Raw genomic sequence first — 19,154 nt, 5'->3', positions numbered from 1 at the left:
AGGTCGCTTTGCCGTGTACTCACTGTTTTCAAATATAAAGAGTGTTTTTTAGACATGTGGTTTTCAATTCGGCAATGTAAATTTTTTAGAGTTAGTCTATTTGACAGCTGTCATTTGATTTATGCTCAGTTTCCATTTTATAAGAAATATGCTTTCTAGAATCGGTTCGCTGGATGCATCAATATATTGAAGGCCACTTTTGGTGACCATCGCGAGCCAGTGGCATGTCATCCAAGATCGTGCGATTTAACATGGCTGGACTATTTTTTACGAGGTTATTGAAGTTGCTTTTCTACGCTGATAATCCCGAGACATTTGAAGAAAGAGAATATTTGGAGCATTATTGCTCAAATACGACCCAAATTAATGTAAAAAGTATTTAAAAATTAGGCCTCTAGGCTGTGATTTATTCAAGCTAATCGCGAGCGGTAACTTGGCGGCCATCTATTGGGTCAGGTTTTTGCAATAAACCTCTTTAAAATGCAACAAAAAAACACAATACTATTTTTTCAAGGCTAGGGCAAAATACAAATAGTCCTTAATAATAAATTGTTTAGTGATTTTCCAAAGTAAAAACCTTTATCTTCTGGAGACAGTTTAAATTTGTTAAGTACCTCACTGAACTTACGGAAATTCTCATCAGCCATGAAATGATCTTTGGTCTTCAATTGACTCTTTATGAAGTTTTTTAAAAACATTAATAATTCATGCTCTCATGATTCAGAAAAATACGTTTAAGGGTTAGCTATAAAAATACAAACAAAATATTTTTCTGCTAAAAACCGTTTTAGCATTAATGATTCAGCATTCTTTTAAATTGTGTGTAGATCATTTTTTGCTTTTAGACCATTAGCTCATGGTTCCTCTTAATCTGCGGAGATTGTCTTGTACATTTAAGACGGTCTGCAGTTCGCAGTGGGTATGACTTTGCAGCGCACCCATTGTTTGGTACGCCATTTTTGCGTTCAAATACTTATGTGTTTTAGCGACGGCATTGTTGAGTAGCCTTTGCAACGGATCTATCTAACACCAATATTCTAGTATAATAACTAAGTTGGCTTCTTTATTATATTTCCTTGCAGTGGCTTCTATTTTCGTTAGTTCCGAGTTTGTTTGTCATACCGTTCTCAAAAGAATCGGTTTTGTAAAGTGTGTCAACATAAGAAACATTTCAGAAAACTTTGTTTAAAAAAAAGTTCCTGATTTGTTTTTTTTTGGTGTGAAATGTATCTTTTTCTTCTGAAATGTTTTTTTGTTTCTCATATATGTATCTGATTTAGTTTTTAAAATGTTCGCCAAGTCTATTCCACAAATTTCATTTTATTTTATACACTTTTTTATCAATGGGATAACATTCTCGTTGCTTTAAACTTTTCGTGACATTTTATATTTATAATTATAGCCACTCACGCACGTTCTAACTTTGTAAAAGCTCCCATTCGAAATTGAAAACAGATAAACTTGTATATCATCTGGTTCCCTTTAATTCCAAAAAACTTAGTATAAGAAAAATATTTTAAAGAATTTTTGGAAGCGTCCAAACCAAAGAAAACAATGTTTCTTTGGTCTGGACTTATCTTGAAATATGTATGTATGTCTTCAGTATTTCGTAGCACTGTCTGCGAAGGGTCCTACACAATTTATACTCAAGTCCTAAGTGCAAAAACTTGTCAAAAGCTTGAGCAGCATCTAAGAATATAGCCCAGCATACTTGTTTTTCTTTATGTGCCTTTACCACCACATCCGTACTTGGTCTATAGGGAATATTTATTTCTAAATCTTAAGTGATGATTCGAAATAAATCTTCTTTTTTCTTTTATATTTCCAAAACATTTTAGTAAAAGTTTTTCGAAAACTTTTGCCATTATTGATATAAGTGATATTGGTATGTAAAATGGTACTTCTGGTGGTGGCTTACCTTGTTTAGGTAAAACAATGGGCAGGTTCAGGCGACATAAGGGACTTGACAGTAAGGCAAGTTTGTAGCATCTGATTGGCCAGCTGCCAAAAAATTGCCTTCCAATTAAGGTAACTTTATTGGAAACTTGACTGGAAAGTTAGTCAAAAAAAATCTCGATAACAAGTCAACTTATGTCAGAAATAAAATCGATTTTTTTAATTAACTAAAAGTTGAACTTTATTTCTCTACGATTTTTTTTTATTTGTTGCACAATTTAATTTAATATTTTGTGCAAAAGGGTTTCTCGTCAAATTGGGAAAGAAATCAGAGGTTGAATCGGCTAAGGTGATTGTTGATAAATGACAATCAAAATGATCAAATTTGATCTACGTAAGGTGATAGTCAAAATGATACCTTAAAAGCCTGGCACAAAAGAAATATGTTTATTCCGAACAGAGCTACCAGACACTTACACAAACGACTGGAAAATTTTCTTAGTTCACTTTAGAAAAGCCTACGACATTCCATATTAGAGTCAATTTGCCTATCAAAAAAATGATAGTCAATTGTCACCTTAGCCGATTCCACTCCAGTAATATTTATTTACAATACGAAACGGAAATTGGGATGTACTTGTAGTTTTCCTGAGGACTGTTTTGAAGACAATAATGTTTTTGTACGGTAAACTGAAGGTAGAAGTTAGGGAAGTAAAATTCTGAGTTTGAAGTTTATGACACTTGAAAAACTAACTAGTTGAATTGGTCAAAATGTACGTTCAAGGAATGCAGTTGACTGCAAATGAAGTCCCTTATGTTTTCTGAACTTGCCCAATGACTTCTGTAATTTTCCAATGATTTTGTACAAACCTTAAGCTACATAAGTAAACACGATTGGAAACTTTCCAATACTTTAAACATTTTTCCATCAAATATATAAACACCCAATTTTATCTGTCAAAAGTTGCAGACAAATATTAGCAGCCAATCATTGGCAAATGTTCTACCGAAAAATTGGACGACTGTTTGCAATCGTTTGTATTCGTCTAAGCATCCAATTTTGTTTGTATTTTAAAATAATTCTACGATTGTCTACTTATTGGATATTGATAGATATTCGGAGGTGATGGTGCATTATGGGCAGAGTAAAGAAAACTCCCTAAGGAAAACTCCCAGATTATCTGAAGCATACTTAGAGATAATCACACCTGTCCGCACACTTAATTACCCTATACCCCCTTAGCATCTCGCCAGAGGCAAAACTACGGTAGGGGCCCTCACTGTTTGATATAGTGTATGAAAACACCCTCTCAGAGAGCTTGCCTTCGATAGAGTTCCACACGTTCAGCAGACCTTTGCTGTTTGTGGAGAGCTCATCCACAACTGCTACTTGGAGGTCATCCCTGACAACCTCACAAAGAGTACCGAGTTGCGCTGCTCCAGAAGATGGTGCTTTCACTGGCTTTGTCCGGTCGTCAAGCTTTCTCTTTTTCGGAGACGGGCAGATCTCTACCTGAGATCTGTTTCGCTTAACGGCCTTTTCTCGGTTGACCAGAATGTTATTGTATTCATCAAGAACCTTCTGGTACTTTATTTTATCTTGGGCGTCCCTCTCATGAATCACTCCTGTCACTTCATTTTTGGCAATCTTGCCAAGAATGTGAGAGGCCGTTTTGAAGCGGTTCCTGAGAAGAGCGCCTTCCGATGGTTGCACTGCTACTCGAGGGTTTCGGTTTTGTATACGGTTTAGGAAGTATAGAAGTGCTATGAATAGTACTGTTGGGTTGCTCACAAGTGCTGGAACTACCAGCGCTAAATGAGCTCCTCTTCAAGGTCTCCTGGCTGGAGGCCAAGAGTTCATCCTCCAAGTCTGTGTATGGTTTTACGTTTGTCATGTCTAGTTCGTCCATTTTGTTAAAATTTGTTGAATGTTGGTCCCACGAGTAGGTCGGGAAAAAAAGAGATACCGGCAGAACCGATATACCGGGGTAAGGCAGAAAATAAGACGGACCCTGCCAAGGCATCCGAATGAGCTCGTTAGCGACTGGTTTGTCCCCCAGCCTTTCATTCTTCGGCACCGATTATGACGCTCACACCACTACTGAAATTAGGGACCCCGTATCTATTGCATTGCTAAGGCTTGCTACTATTAAGGAGTAGAAAACTTGTAGGAAAAAATAACAAAAGCTTACAGTTTATTGAAAAATTTGAAAACTACGAAATTTGAAAGCAATAAGAAGTCACCGTTTGGCAAAATAACAAAAAAGAAGTTTTACAAAAAAAAGGTTGAAAAGGATGGGAGGCATGATGCCTGCTTTATTATTGTTTCACTGTCTGTCCACGCTCCTACAGCCTACAGTCGATTAAGTTGGAAGTTAAGGTTTTGAGCAGATTCGCGTTAGGCGTTTTTTTTATACATTTTTGTTGGTCAAGAAACGATAATTTGAATTTTCTCAGAAACAAACTGATAGAATTTTTTTAATTTTTTGTAAAATTTAACTTTAACGAAAAAAAAAAAATAAACTGAACATAATAACTCCATGTTTGCGCTTAAAACTTGTAGGAAAGAAGGAATGTGATTGAATTGTTGAAAGAACCCCTACCTACCAATAACATTCTTTCATGTCTTTATCTATCTATCTGCATAAAGCTGAGCACGTCAAAAAACTATTCTTTATTCGTTTTAGACACCTACCTAACTACACAACCAATAGGCGATCGCTTTACAATTTAAACATTCATGTCCTGCCTCTTTCTTATCATCAGATAATTTATTTTGCATCCTGGTTCTTCCAATATGAAATTAAACTAAAGCTATCCAAAGGAAAAAGCTTTGAACAAACTAGTTGAAAACACAAACAATTGTTTTCGTTAAGTATGCTTACAAGTATTTTTCATTTCCGGGATGAGTTCTGACTTAGGATGGCCACTTTAACCACCACCAAAAACGACATTAACTGAATTTGTCTCACTTCGTCAAAAACTGATGACTTAGAAGTTGACAACAATTGGGATCTGACTCTTACTGATGCTCCTATAACGTCCTCGCCAAGTCATCTATTTGCCAATATTTTAATTAATAAATGAATTAGTAATCGCGGTAACAAAAAGTGTAGATCTGATTAACTACCAGCTACAACAATTCTTACCTACCAAGAGATTTAAAATCATTCAATTCCATGAATTTCTCAATTGAATTCTTTAATTCCTTACATATATCAGGAAGGCAACACATAATCTTCGATTGAAAGTTAGATCACCGATTATTCTGTGTAATTTGAACCCTCCTGAACTATGCGCCGGTACTCATTTTTTGATCAAATAAATTACTGGAAACATTCTTGAAACAACTATTTTGACAGAAAAGTTTAAAGGAACACTTGTTTCGTTACCATGTATTCCGATGATACCATCAAATTCTTTCACACCATTCAAAAGAAAAAGACTTGGACTTACTGAAATTCATGTTTCTTCCATTGGCAATTATACGTGGCCTGTCTACGAATAGGAAGAACATCAAGTTTAATTGTGTTAACAAAAGATCGGTTCACCAAAAATACTTTACACCGATTGGAGCATCATTACACAAAAACTGTAATTTAGTATTAAATTTTATCTCTTAAATCCTACATAAATCATTCGTCCACAACAACGCGTGGGCGGGTCTGCTAGTTGCTTATAAATAAAATAAAAATGATGGGACCTTAATGTGCCATATTAAAAACAATTACTCGTTGTAAGAGATTTTCAAATGCCTTACAATTCAACTAAAACTGAATCATTGCACTTTTTATTTTTCTTATTCTTTAAATAAAACACTCCCAAATCAATACGCATTAAAAAAAATATATAATCTTGTATAAAAGAACATTAACATTTGACACTCTAAAAAATAAATAAATCCACTTTCTTATTTACTGCGGCATTAACAAGATTTCGTCATTTAAATTATCACATCCACAAAAGTTCTTATGTCCCTATTATTCGAATAGGATTTAAAGCTTTTCGATTTAGAGCACGTAGAGCTATCATTAGACTTTTCCTCAATCTCATACATCATTGACATCCACTCACCGAAAGCCCGCCCGCCCCAAAGCTAATTAATCCATATCCGAGAAATATTTATTTGTCCATCAGTAGAGCGATGGTTCCTGCATCATACTCGTCAGTCATCGCTCTCCTCCCCAATTAGTCATAAGTCGACAAATAAGAGGATTTAAAAATGTGCATTGTGTTTTTTCTTCTTTTTGTTTACCTACAAAAATAATTTCCTTTCTTTGTGTTTATCCAATAATCCAAGTTCAAAATCAACAAACAACCAGACACTCTAAATTCGAATATGTACCTACCTAAGCATTTGAATGAACCGAGGAATTCAAATGGAATATTAACACCAACCTCCCACTGTTTTTTGTTTTATATATTTATAAAGAAAACATAAACAACAAATAATATAAATTTCTTTTTTTGAAAACAGAAAAACCATTGGTTGAGTTTTTAGGCGGAAAACATTTTTTTTTATTTTGTTATGAAGATTTCATAATGCGTTTGAGAGGTGTTGAGATAATGGTCTTGTTTTGAAAAAGAGAAGTCTTAATGACTTCATGGGAGGCGTAACACTCAAGTTCACTTGAGTTCAACTACATTAACAATTTATTAACTTTTTGTTTGTTTATCTTTACAGGAACTCCTTTCATCATGATTACACATTTTGTGATACTTCTTCTTCTGGTCTACGCACCCGCACAAGCAAAAATTATAGAACCCATAACCGAACTCTACCCGGATGATAGCTATCCCGAGTCGAGCATCCTCGAATACAGCATCGAAAGTGCTACGAAACTTACTAGTGATCATCAGGACCGAATTGGCAAGACTCTCTACAAGACCGATAGTCGAAATGACATAGAAAAATCCAACAAGATTGACGCGAAAAACTATAATGGACAAAAATCCCTCTATCATCACCAACCGATTGCAAAGTTCCGTGACAACATTTTCTCCAAACAAGCCACACACTTCATAGTCGCATCGAAACTGGTGCGTCCTGGAATCATCTACAAGGTGTCAGTTAGCATTCTGGAGGCCAAATATCCGATAACAGTTCATGCAAGTATATCACACAACGGTGTGGAAATATCTGGCGATACAAAGGAAGTGAAGAAAGGAATTCCCGAGACTCTTCTGATGAGAATTCCCACAAGTAGTGTGGCTGGCGATTATAAATTGCGAGTCAAGGGTTTCTATGCAAACATTCATCCCTCGGAGAATCTGGCATTTCTCAACGAAACCGATTTGACCTTTTCACAGAGATCCTTGTCGATATTTGTAGAAATGGACAAACCCTTCTATAGACAGGGTGATTCGGTTAGATTCCGAACTATACCAATTAACACAGAACTCAAGGGCTACGACAAGGCAATCGATGTGTTCATGTTGGATCCGAACAAGTATGTGATGCGTAGGTGGCTATCGAGGCTGTCCTATTTGGGAAGTGTGAGTTTGGAGTACAAGCTATCTGATCAACCTGTTTTTGGGGAATGGACAATACGCGTTGTGGCTCAGGGACAGATCGAAGAGTCATCGTTCTTCGTCGAGGAGTACTATCAAACACGGTTCGAGGTGAACGTCACAATGCCGGAAAGTTTTCTCATTTCACAACCATTTATAGCCGGAAAGGTGATGGCGAATTTTACAAGTGGTGCTCCAGTCAAGGGGAATCTGACTCTCCGGGCGATTTTAGCTCCTCTTGGTTCGATTGACTACCAGGCGCTGAATGAACAGTATCGTGTTGGGAGAACTGCCAAGAGCATCCTGAATGCATCACTCGAAGATGTTAAGGAGCACACATTCAACTTCGACGAACAGTGGCCGTTTTGGCTTACTAAACCTGATTCCGAAGGGAATCTACTGCCCTATCTGAGATACTTCAACGGAACATACGATTTCCAACTGTCCCTGTCTCAATTGGAACAGATGTCGACAAATTTAGCTGAAATGGAACTCTTAGTCATAGCAACGGTTGGCGAGAGATTCTACAACGAAGTTATCTCGGGTTACTCCTTGACCAGGCTCTATAGTCCAGCTCTGAAGGCAGCCTTCTTGGGAGGTGAAGTTCAAGTGTTCAAACCTTATATAGCCTTCACTGCGCATGTAGTCGTGGAAAATCAGGATGGGTCACCTTTGGGAAGGGAATTCCTGGAGAACACTGAAATGATTGTAACCGGAACTATTCAGAGTAAAAGTGGAGCACAAGAATATCCTCTACAGAAATTGCAAATGTCCAAGACAGTTGGTATTTGGACTTTGAAGATCGATTTACTCACTGACATGGAATTGGAGAAGGAATTTCTTTCGGGGGTTCTCACGATGAAGCTAGAAGCAAGTTATCGTGATGTTAAGGCGGAACTTCTTCTGATAACACATCATTCGCCAAGGAATCAATTCATTGGGGTAACAACGAGTACCGAGGAACCAGAAGTTGGCGAGTACATTATATTTCACATACGAACGAATTTCTTCCTGAGGTCGTTTAACTATTTGATCGTTTCGAAGGGAGTTGTAGTTTTGAGTGATGAAGAGGCTATGGAAGAAGGAAGTCACACTATGGCGGTGACATTGAGTGCAGAGATGGCTCCAGTTGCAACTATTGTTGTTTGGAAGGTAAGAAAAAAAAAAAAAACAGTTCTAAAAGATTTCCTGGCTGTAACTTCTTTTGATGAACTTTCAGGTTACTCAACAAGGTCAAATTGTAGTTGATTCTCTGAGTTTTCCAGTCAATGGTTTGTCGAGGAATAATTTTAGTTTTCACGTCAACAATCGAAAATCCCGAACCGGTGAACGCGTCGAAGTTGCTGTATACGGAGAACCTGGATCCTTCGTTGGCCTCTCCGCCATAGACAACACTTTTAAGGGTGATCTTAGCAAAATGAGAATACTTGAGAAGATGACAACATTTGATGGGTTAGGAGGTAGTGGAGTCCATAGTCACACATTCCTCGGGCCACAGGACAAAATGGTTTCATATTCAGCAACCTCGTTTGGTATAGATGCCAATAGGACCTTCGAATTGAATGACTTGATTATTTTCACCGATGCTGAAGTGCCTCGAAAATGGGAACCTTCATGGTCTGGCTATGAAAACGACATGAAATACCAAATCCTCAATAAATCGGAATTAATGGAATATCGCAAGTATCGCTTCAATCGAGTCCAAAGACATTACGATAACGTTTGGTTGTGGCGTGATGTCAACATTGGGCCACACGGTCGATTCATTTTCAACGTGGACGTACCTGATGGGCCAGCGTACTGGATGGTCTCGGCTTTTAGTGTCAGTCCATCGGGAGGATTTGGAATTGTGGCTGCTCCAATTGAGTATATAGGCGAACAACCATTCTACATCAATGTGGAGATGCCGTTGGAATCGAGACAGGGTGAGCAGATTGGCATTCGGGTGACTGTGTTCAATTACAAATGCAGTGCCATTGAGGCCACCGTGGTTCTCCATGCCTCTCATGAATATCAGTTCGTTCATGTGGAAGAGGATGGAGTGGTAGCGGCTTACAATCCACGTACTTCATTCGGTGAACAGCAATTCTTCGTCTACCTCGATGCACAATCCTCAAGCACTGTTTATGTTCCAATTGTTCCAACAAAACTAGGAGAAATCGACGTGACAATTCATGCTGCAACTCTGCTCGGTACTGATCAAGTCACGCGGCGTCTTAAAGTCGAACCAGATGGGCTGCCTCAATACCGACACCAATCGATTCTTCTCGATCTTAGTAACCGAGCATACGTCTTCCAGTACATGCACTTGAACATCACCGAAACCCCCATAATTCCCTATCAAGTGGACCGATATTTTGTGTATGGATCGAACTCGGCTAAGATCTCGGTAGTTGGAGATGTGGTTGGACCGATATTCCCTACAATGCCCATAAATGCCACATCACTTCTGAATCTGCCGATGGAATGTGCTGAACAGAATGCTTTTAGCTTCGCTGTGAATCTCTACACGGTTATGTACATGAGGTTGATAAATCAACGGAACAAGACAATCGAGAAGAACGCCTTCCACCATCTGAATCAAGCGTATCAGAGACAACTGAGCTTCATGCGCGAAGATGGTTCATTTTCGCTCTTTCGATCCGATTGGAATAATTCCGAGTCTTCGGTTTGGCTGACTGCCTATTGCGTAAGAACTTTTCAGGAGGCAGCATTTTATGAATGGGAAAACTATATCTACATTGATCCGATGGTGATTGAGAAGGGAATTCGATGGATTCTGCAACATCAAGGGCCTGAAGGTGGATTTTTCGAAGTGACTTGGCTGCCCGATCGCAAAATGAATCATTCGAATATTGCCAATCGAAATATTTCCCTCACTGCTCACGTTCTGATTACCCTGGCTACTGTCAAGGATCTTTCAGGCAGCCTGGGTGCGCGAGTGGTCCTCGCTCAGCAAAGAGCTCTCTACTGGATCGAGAGGAACATGCAGCTGCTGGCAGAAACCTCGGAGGCCTATGATGTGGCACTGACCGCTTATGCCTTACAACTCTGCAAAGCACCTACAGCGGAACATGCTTTTGCAATATTGCGGAAACACGCCAAGACTATTGGAGAATACATGTACTGGGGCAGGGATGATCTGTCATCGCCGCCAAGTAAAATAGAGAACCAGAAGTATTTCTCCCTGCCTCGACTGCCATACGAATTTGATTCGATGAACATCGAAACGACGGCTTATGCTTTACTGGTTTATGTCCAGCGGAGAGAATTCATGGTGGACCCTATTGTGAAATGGTTAAATGCACAAAGACTGACAGATGGTGGATGGGCTTCTACCCAGGTGAGTTGTTGGTTTTGTAAATTTTGTATGCGGAAATCTTGAGATGACCACCTTTGTATTCTTTAAAAAGGACACTGGAGCTGCTTTAAAAGCCCTAATCGAGTACACTGTATATTCTCGTATTCGAGATGTTTCTGCTCTATCCATATCACTGGAGGCAACTTCTCTGAAAGACCGAACTAAGTCGTTGTTTATTGATGATAGCAATTTGGCACAACTGCAGATTGTTGATGTAAGTGTGAAATAGTAATTAGGGATAATTTTCTAAATTTAGTTGTTCTTTGTTTTTGTAGATTCCAAATGCATGGGGAACAGTTAAAGTTCAAGCTAAAGGGACCGGATACGCTATTTTACAAATGCATGTTCAATATAATGTCGATAATGAAAAATTTCAAACAAAACCACCAGTGCCTGCATTTAGTTTGCAAACAAATGCCGTTTTCCAAGGAAGGAATCATTCACATATTTCATATGAGTGTTGTCAAAGGTATGAATTGTTTCCTTCTTTCTTTTTTAACCCAGTGCGAGCAATTAGGAATGAAGGATAGGATTATAAAGGGTATATCAATGCTCATTGGTTCTAAACGTATGCTTATTATAATGACTAGAAAATGCTGAGCCCTGTAAAGCATTCCACATGTGTTTAGTGTGGTTACAAAAATAATACCTGTTCTTAACAGTCGTAGAAATTACGGTTGAGTTATTTAAAGTTTGAGGCGAAGAATGCATCTAGCTATTTCACTAGAGCAATTTTTATAAAAATTTCCTTTCCGCGGTGTTCAAGAGTAGCTAATGGATCAGTAAGGGATTTATCATACGCTTACAACTTTTAGAGCTCTCTTTTTACTCTATTTAAAAGACTCAAGTACTTTATTGGGTCAAATTTTGAAGAATAAATATGTTCTTTACAAGAGATGGTTTTTAAAACACATACGTTGAACTAGAAGCTGTTCAATTCTCAATGCAAGTACCACCCATGAATAGTGGCATTGGGGGAGAACTTCGCTTTAAAACGTTTTTGATTACCCATTGGGCAACGCTATAAATTTATCATATCCTGCCATTGATGGGCCACATCCATAAGGATCTAGAAACGAATAAGAAAATCTGAAGGTACTGTCATCAGTGAAATTATTAAGTAGGTTAAAAAGATTCAGAAGAGCTGATCGCGAGCTCTACGAGCAGAAGAGGAGAGAGGAACACCGGCTTCTTAGATGGAAAAAAGAGAGCATGAGAAGCGCGCGATCGAGGAGATAGAGGGATGTCACAACAGGAATGAGGTTCGTAAATTTAACCAAAAGGTAAAAAAAACTTCCCATGGGTACCAGCCACGAACCGAAGCCTGTAAAGACGATGAGGAGAACATCGTAGTAGAACCGCAGTCGATGCTGAGAATATGGAAAGATCACTTCCCCAAATTATATAACGGCGATGACGAAACGAATTCCGCTGTAAGGAAGAACCACTCAACGTCGGCGACGCAGATCAACAATTCCGTCTACCCGACCTTGACGAAGTGAAGATAGCTATATCTAAACTTAAGTCAAACAAAGCTGCTGGAGCGGACGGCATCGCTTCCGAACTATTCAAAGCAGCAGGCGATGACTTGGTACGGATCATACACCAACTCATCTGCAAAATATGGTCGGAAGAAAGCATGCCCGATGAGTGGAATCTGAGCATAGTATGCCCGATACATAAGAAAGGAGACCCTCTAAACTGCGCCAACTACAGAGGCATCAGTCTCCTTAACATTGCGTATAAGATCCTCTCTGCAGTATTATGTGAACGTCTGAAGCCATTCGTCAACAACCTGATTGATCCTTATCAGTGTGGCTTCAGACCAGGAAAGTCCACTATCGACCAAATATTCACACTACGGCAGATCTTGGAAAAAACCCAGGAGCTTCATATCGATACCCACCATCTCTTTATCGATTTTAAAGCCGCGTATGACAGCATCTATAGGGAAGAGCTCTACCGAGCAATGTCTAGTTTTGGCATCCCTGTCAAACATATCCATTTGTGCAGAATGACGATGGAGAATGCACGCTTCTCTATCAAGGTCAGAAAAGATCTCACCGATGCATTTGATGTCAAAAAAGGTTTTAGACAAAGCGATGCACTGTCATGCGACTTCTTCAGCATCGTTCTGGGAAAAATTGAGCAAAGCTCAATCGTCAACACTAGAGGCACAATCTTCCAAAGGTCCATCCAATTACTCGGATACGCAGATGATATTGACATAATTGGAAGATCAAAGCGTTATGTCAGTGGAGCGTTTTTGAGCATTGCGACGTAGCGAAGAAGATGGGTTTAGTGGTCAATGAGGGCAAGACCAAGTATATGCTGTCATCAAACAAGGACACTGAACAACGACGTCTTGGACAAAACGTCAGCATGGACGGCTTTAACTTTGGGGTAGTTAAGGACTTTGTCTACCTAGGCACCGCTATTAACACAGACAACGACACTATCTCTGAAATCAAACGAAGAATAACTCTTTCAAATGGTGCTTCTTTGGTCTAAGAAGGCAATTGAGAAGTAAAGTCCTCTCTCGAGCCTGTAAAAACACCATCTATAAGACACTCATCATCCCGGTTCTCATTTATGGCGCTGAGGTCTGGACCCTGTGTTAACAAGCAAAATTGCCGTACATGGGACGACACCAACCCACGCGATATTCACCAGGTGATAATGCATCCTCAAAAGGTTTCCGTTTGGTGTGGATTTTGGGCCGGCGACGTAATTAGTTCGTACTTTTTTGAAAACCACGTTAGAGAGACGGCACCAGGTGGAACAACGTCACCTCGTGTCTAGTCACAAAAAACATCTGGCCAACTCTAGATTTAAAACGTTCAAAGTGCTTGCTCTCTCTCTAAGCAGATCGCATATAAGCTCGATAATAGGTGTCATAACCGGACACTGTCTAATAGGAAAGCACGCCACGAGACTAGGCGTATTCTCAAATGACTTTTGCAGAAGCTGTATGGACGAGGAAGAGGAAGAAACGGTTCTTCATCTTCTCTGCACATTCCCTGCTCTGGCCCAAAAACGCAAGAATTACCTAGGAGAATTCTTCTTTAACGATCTAAACGATCTAAATCATATCGGTATAATCAGCCTCTCACGTTTCGTAAGGGATTCAAGCTGGTTCCATTGAGCTTAGGAGGAAGCCTCAAGATTTATGTGGTATCGCAATGGGCCTTTAAACTGGCCTAAGTGCGTCCGTTTCCATCTTGGACAGCCACTATAACCTAACCTAGGGAGACGGTCACCGTCACCAGCGAGCGCTACATAACGATGATATTTTCTATGGAATTAATTGAACCATAATGGACCTAGATGACATGTGGTTCCAGCAGGACGCCAGGCGCGGCGCGACGTGCCTCATTTTGCATGAACGATTTGAGGGTAAGGTGATGTGAATTGGGCACCAAGTTTAACACAGGCCATCATTTAAATTCAGCCGGAACTATGCGGAATAGTAATTAAAAATTGGACCACTCAGATCCGTGCCACCGTAAAAAGCCGAGGCGGGCCATTTGTAATATTCCACACTTTATGGCATGCATGCGCCTTTAAAAAAAAAAAAAAAATATTTTAATACCTCACATACAGCTTGTTTTATTCCATTTCAACATCTACCTGTCCTTATTAAAAAACACTTACGAAAGTTGTAGAAAATCAGTAACCCACAACTTTAAATTTGCTGCCAACTTGTTCAATAAATTTCGCTCAAGTATCAACAAAAAATTAGGATACAAATTTTTAGGATAAAAATGCTGTTTAAAAATAACATTACTCAACATTTTGTTTTTCTCTTTTAAAGCTGGATACATATTAACGAATCTGAGCGATCTGGTATGGCCATTCTTGATGTTACAATTCCCACAGGATATTTTATTCAACAGCAAAAGCTCGACTCCTACGTTTTGGGCAAAAGTGTTCGAAATTTACGGCGTGCAAAGTATATGACAAAAAAGATTGTTTTCTATTTTGATTATGTAAGTTATACTGAAATATTTTTCTAAAAGCAATGTTTTTTTTTAACATAACATACATTTTTGTCTTATTTAGCTTGATAGCTCGGAAATATGCCTTAATTTCACCGTTGAACGGTGGTTTCCAGTTGCCAATATGTCAAGATATCTTCCAATTCGGGTTTACGATTATTATGCACCAGGTAAATATTTAAACCGAAATTGTTTAAAATAACAAAAAATAAACTAAATAAATATTTATTTTTTTTAAAGAGCGTTTCAATGAAACTATTTTTGACGCCTTGCCTACATATCTACTCAACATTTGCGAGGTTTGTGGAAGTTCTCAGTGTCCTTATTGCATTATATACAGCAGGTCGTCTTCAAAATCGACATTCTCTCTATCATTGATAATGATAAGTATCTCATTAGTATACTTTGTAACTAAAAGTTACAAAATTAATTTAAATTATTTACTTTTTAGAATTTAGTAATTTATGAAAAATATTGTTACCAAAGATTGTTTTTAGAAAAAAAACTTTATAAAAACGTAAACACTTTTATTTTAATTTGAATTGTATGTATGTAAACCGTCCGGCCTTGTCTGCATTTATTCGCAGGCAATTGTAATTTCGGTACCCTTTCTTTTTACAAACCAAAAACAAATCAATGCTCAGTGAAATATAAAATACAAATTACAAAAATACTCTAAGTATACTAAGCTAGTCAAATGCTAAAGCAAACAACAAAAACAAAAATCACAAATTTTCTATACAATGATCAAGTACTTAAATTAAAACGAACTGATTTTTTCTTATTTATATTTATCTATTTATTAAAATTTTCATTCTAAGAACAAAAATCATATCAAAATTATTTAATAAATATAATCATCATTATTTCATGAAAAAATATTATCATTATAAATGTAAGACAACATTTTTCTAAAACGAAGCATTTTTTGTATACAAACAAATATCCAAAGAATATTTTTATGTTTATAAAATATATATTAAAAAAAAAAAAATAAATTAAAATGAAATGTTTAAAACATAATTTTACCAAAACAAATACAAATTTTGTAATGTCCAAAATATTTTAAATAAACTGAACTTCTTGCCTCTGTACCTATAAAAATCTGTTCTTCTGTTGAATGAATAGAATTTTTATAAACATTTACATATGTAGATCAATATTTAATAAAGAAAGTGTATAGAGAGGGTTTATATCAATATAAACCATTGCCTTAAACATTGTGGGGATTGTTTAAAATACCCCCACACAATAATTGTAAATTCTTTTGTACTTGTTAAATGATTGCCTTAGTCTATGCACTTTCATTTAAACACATTTTTTCAAATAAAAGTACCTTTAGAACCGAATTAAAACAAAGATGAATTCACAAAATGTAATCCGTCCTTTTTGTATTCAAAAAAATGTATATCCAACAAAAATAAAGTATACAAAATTAAAATTAAAAATTGTTTTTCTCTTTCGTTTGCATTGTTTTATTTCGATTTTAACCCAGTAAGTTAGCTTTACACATGGGTTGCTGTTTATATTTCCGTCCGAACAATGATAACACTATATTATTGCATTTAAAATCGTTTTATTACCTTTGAACTTATTGTCCAAGAGGTTTTTCAAGCGTTACCACTTAAGTGCGAGAGACCTCTTGAACACGATTAAAACTAATTCTGTCATAGGAAATCGTTGTCTTCAAAGCTTAGTTTTAAATTTTAGGACCTTATAAGTAAAACTGGGCAGGTTCAGATGATATATGCGACATGAAAAACTTGAAAGTTAGTCTAGTTTTTATTATCTGATTGGCCAGCTGCCAAAAAATTGCCTTCCATCAAGGCAATTTCATTGGAAAGTTGACTGGGAAGTTAGCCAAGAAAAATATCCCTAACTAACAAGTCAAGTCTACTTATGTCAAGATGACAGTTGATCAGGTTTTTTCATTGAAAGCTGAATTTTATTACTTTGTGATTCATTTATATTCTGCACGAATCAATTTTATGTTTTATGTTCCTTATCAAATTGGTAAAGGAATAAGTAATATTTATTTAAAATAGAAAAAAAGATTCGAGATGGATTTGTACTTTGCCTGAGAAGTTTTATTTATTCATGTTTTTAATAGTTTCTGCACGATCAACTGAAAGTAGAGGAATTTGAAGTTTTTGACACTTTACCGACTAACTATTTGGTTGCCTTAGGCAAAAAGTACGTTCAAAGAAAGTAAATAGTTGACTGCAAATGAAGTCCCTCATGCTGTCTGAACCTGACTGTTGTTTTGTTGAATGGAAAGTAATTCAAAAAAAAAAAAAAAATCGTAGAGTATATTATTTATGGGGTACCAACCAGGCCTAGAGGTCAAAAACCTGGATTATTTATAAGGCCTATGTTGTTTACGGAAACGACACTTTCTGTCCGAAGGAAAGAAAACTTGACTTAAAAATATTATAGTAGATGTAGTAATTGTTTTAAATTTTCTCAAGAACTTAAATAAATTTTGTAATCAATAATTGACAAGGACATTACTGACAAAAATTATATTCCATAAAATATAAAATAAAAAAACAATTTTTCTGTTTGATAAATTACTTTTTTCTTAAACCATACAGAAACGCAATATTTAAAAAAAAAAGTTACTCTAAGAATGGATTTCCGGCGAATTTATGAATCCCGCTGTATCAATAGCACTATATGGATTTAATTCAACTATTGCATTGTTTGTTATTCATAAAATAAAATGGGTGTCGCAACAGTCCATTGAGAACTAGGGTTTAGTGACTTACAACTCTCAACCATTCCTGTGTGCCGTACTGTTGTCAGTGATGGAGGGGACCTACAGTTTTAAGCCGAACTCGAACGGCTAATTTGAGAAAGCATATTCCATGACAAGAATTACTCTTGTAGAATTTGTCAATTCTCATTTAAGTTGAATGATAAAGAATATTCGCTATTCTGGTGTAAGCAATACCATACGTCCTTGTAAATTAATTTTATTATCCATAGAAAAGGTTGTACCAGTTTTTGAGAATCAACAAGAACGAAATTTCCTACTTATAACTTAGTTATTCAATACGATTTTATTTATTTCATTTGAAACGAGTTCTGATTGGCTTAACTCGTGGATCAAAAAAGTATAAAAGAAATGTTTATGAAAAAACGATTCAGTTAATCATAAAAAAGTCACCAGCCAGCCTTATCCACAGATTAGAAGGATAACCACCCAAAAAAGACATCCCGAACCGAGGTACTTTTAGGAATGGATTTTCTAAAGAAAAATCAACTGACAACGATGAAGTTTCCTTCTATGCTGGTCAACATTCTACCACGGCTGAAAGCCGATTTTTGAGAAATTTTATTAATGTATAGGTATTACTAGGACCCCTTTGTGCCAACCAAATGTATTATATTAATTATATTCTTATAGTCTTAAGTTAATCAAATTGTATATATGTACTTATGAACATTTTTGAAATATTTGAAAATGGTACTTTTTGCCATGTTAAGGTTGAGGTGATAACTTATACCCACTTAGTTCCAAATTTAAAAATCAGAGAATGATGCACTGATGTCCAAAAATGTTGTCTGAGACCTTTTACCCTCCATCTTTGCGCTTGCCAGACATGCACTAATTGCGTTAAAAGACATCAACTGTTTAAGCCGAGACGACAGAAAAAAATTGTCTATAATAAAAAAATTTACGTCAAGACGTTTTGGTATCAGTCTCATAATTCCCAGACGGATTTGACAACTTGTTTCTTGTTCTATGTTTTACAATTATTTTGTACAAATGTTATTCTTGTTGTATTTTAAAAGTTACTCTCTGCAGTGATGTAGTGTAGTTGTCGTCACTCTTTAGATAGACTTATTTAAAATATCCATAAAACATGGATTTTTTATATACAATTAGTTTTTTTTTTGTAGGCATTTATAAAAAAGAAATAAAACGAATGTTATTTTTCAATAATAAATGTATAATTTATTTGCACATCCTCCTTTTTTATTTTATTTTTTTTGTAATTTGTTTTTTTTTTTTGTTTTATTTAAAATTTTGATATAATACAGAAATAAGACTTTTTTCATTCTATTTTCAATTTTTTATATCGCAACTTATGTAGCCCACGTTTCCACTCCCAGGGTTAGCAATAATTGAACTGTTTACCTATTTTTTGTTTTGTTTTTAATTTTAATGTTTTTGTTTTATATATATAGAAAATTTCGAACACTATTTTTGTTGTTGTTTGCTACACAATTAATACAGAAAATAATAATAATAATGTACTTAAAACATAGTAACAAAACTCGAAATAGTTATAAATTAAATACTAGATATATATATTATATATAATTATGTACACTGTGATGTTTAATACATTCATACATTGTCTTATAATGAAAATATTAAT

At 36.4% G+C, this 19,154-nt stretch overlaps 1 protein-coding gene across 1 annotated transcript in view; it reads left to right on the top strand.

The window, feature by feature from the left end:
- Positions 1-16,208, top strand: part of LOC129951092 (CD109 antigen-like) — a 28,232-nt gene extending 12,024 nt beyond the window's left edge. Inside the window, exons 2-8 of the mRNA XM_056063101.1 lie at positions 6,581-8,559; positions 8,627-10,750; positions 10,821-10,982; positions 11,044-11,237; positions 14,583-14,757; positions 14,831-14,936; positions 15,007-16,208. Of these exons, the coding sequence (XP_055919076.1) occupies positions 6,595-8,559; positions 8,627-10,750; positions 10,821-10,982; positions 11,044-11,237; positions 14,583-14,757; positions 14,831-14,936; positions 15,007-15,224 (4,944 nt within the window). The 5' untranslated portion in view covers positions 6,581-6,594 and the 3' untranslated portion in view covers positions 15,225-16,208. The remainder of the gene's footprint in view (positions 1-6,580; positions 8,560-8,626; positions 10,751-10,820; positions 10,983-11,043; positions 11,238-14,582; positions 14,758-14,830; positions 14,937-15,006) is intronic.
- Positions 16,209-19,154: the final 2,946 nt, after the last annotated feature.

Source organism: Eupeodes corollae, chromosome 3, assembly GCF_945859685.1.
Source record: "Eupeodes corollae chromosome 3, idEupCoro1.1, whole genome shotgun sequence".
In the NCBI taxonomy this organism is placed as follows: Eukaryota; Metazoa; Arthropoda; class Insecta; order Diptera; family Syrphidae; genus Eupeodes; species Eupeodes corollae.
The sequence above is the reverse complement of the archived record's forward strand: the minus strand, read 5'-3'. Positions and strand labels throughout refer to the sequence as shown.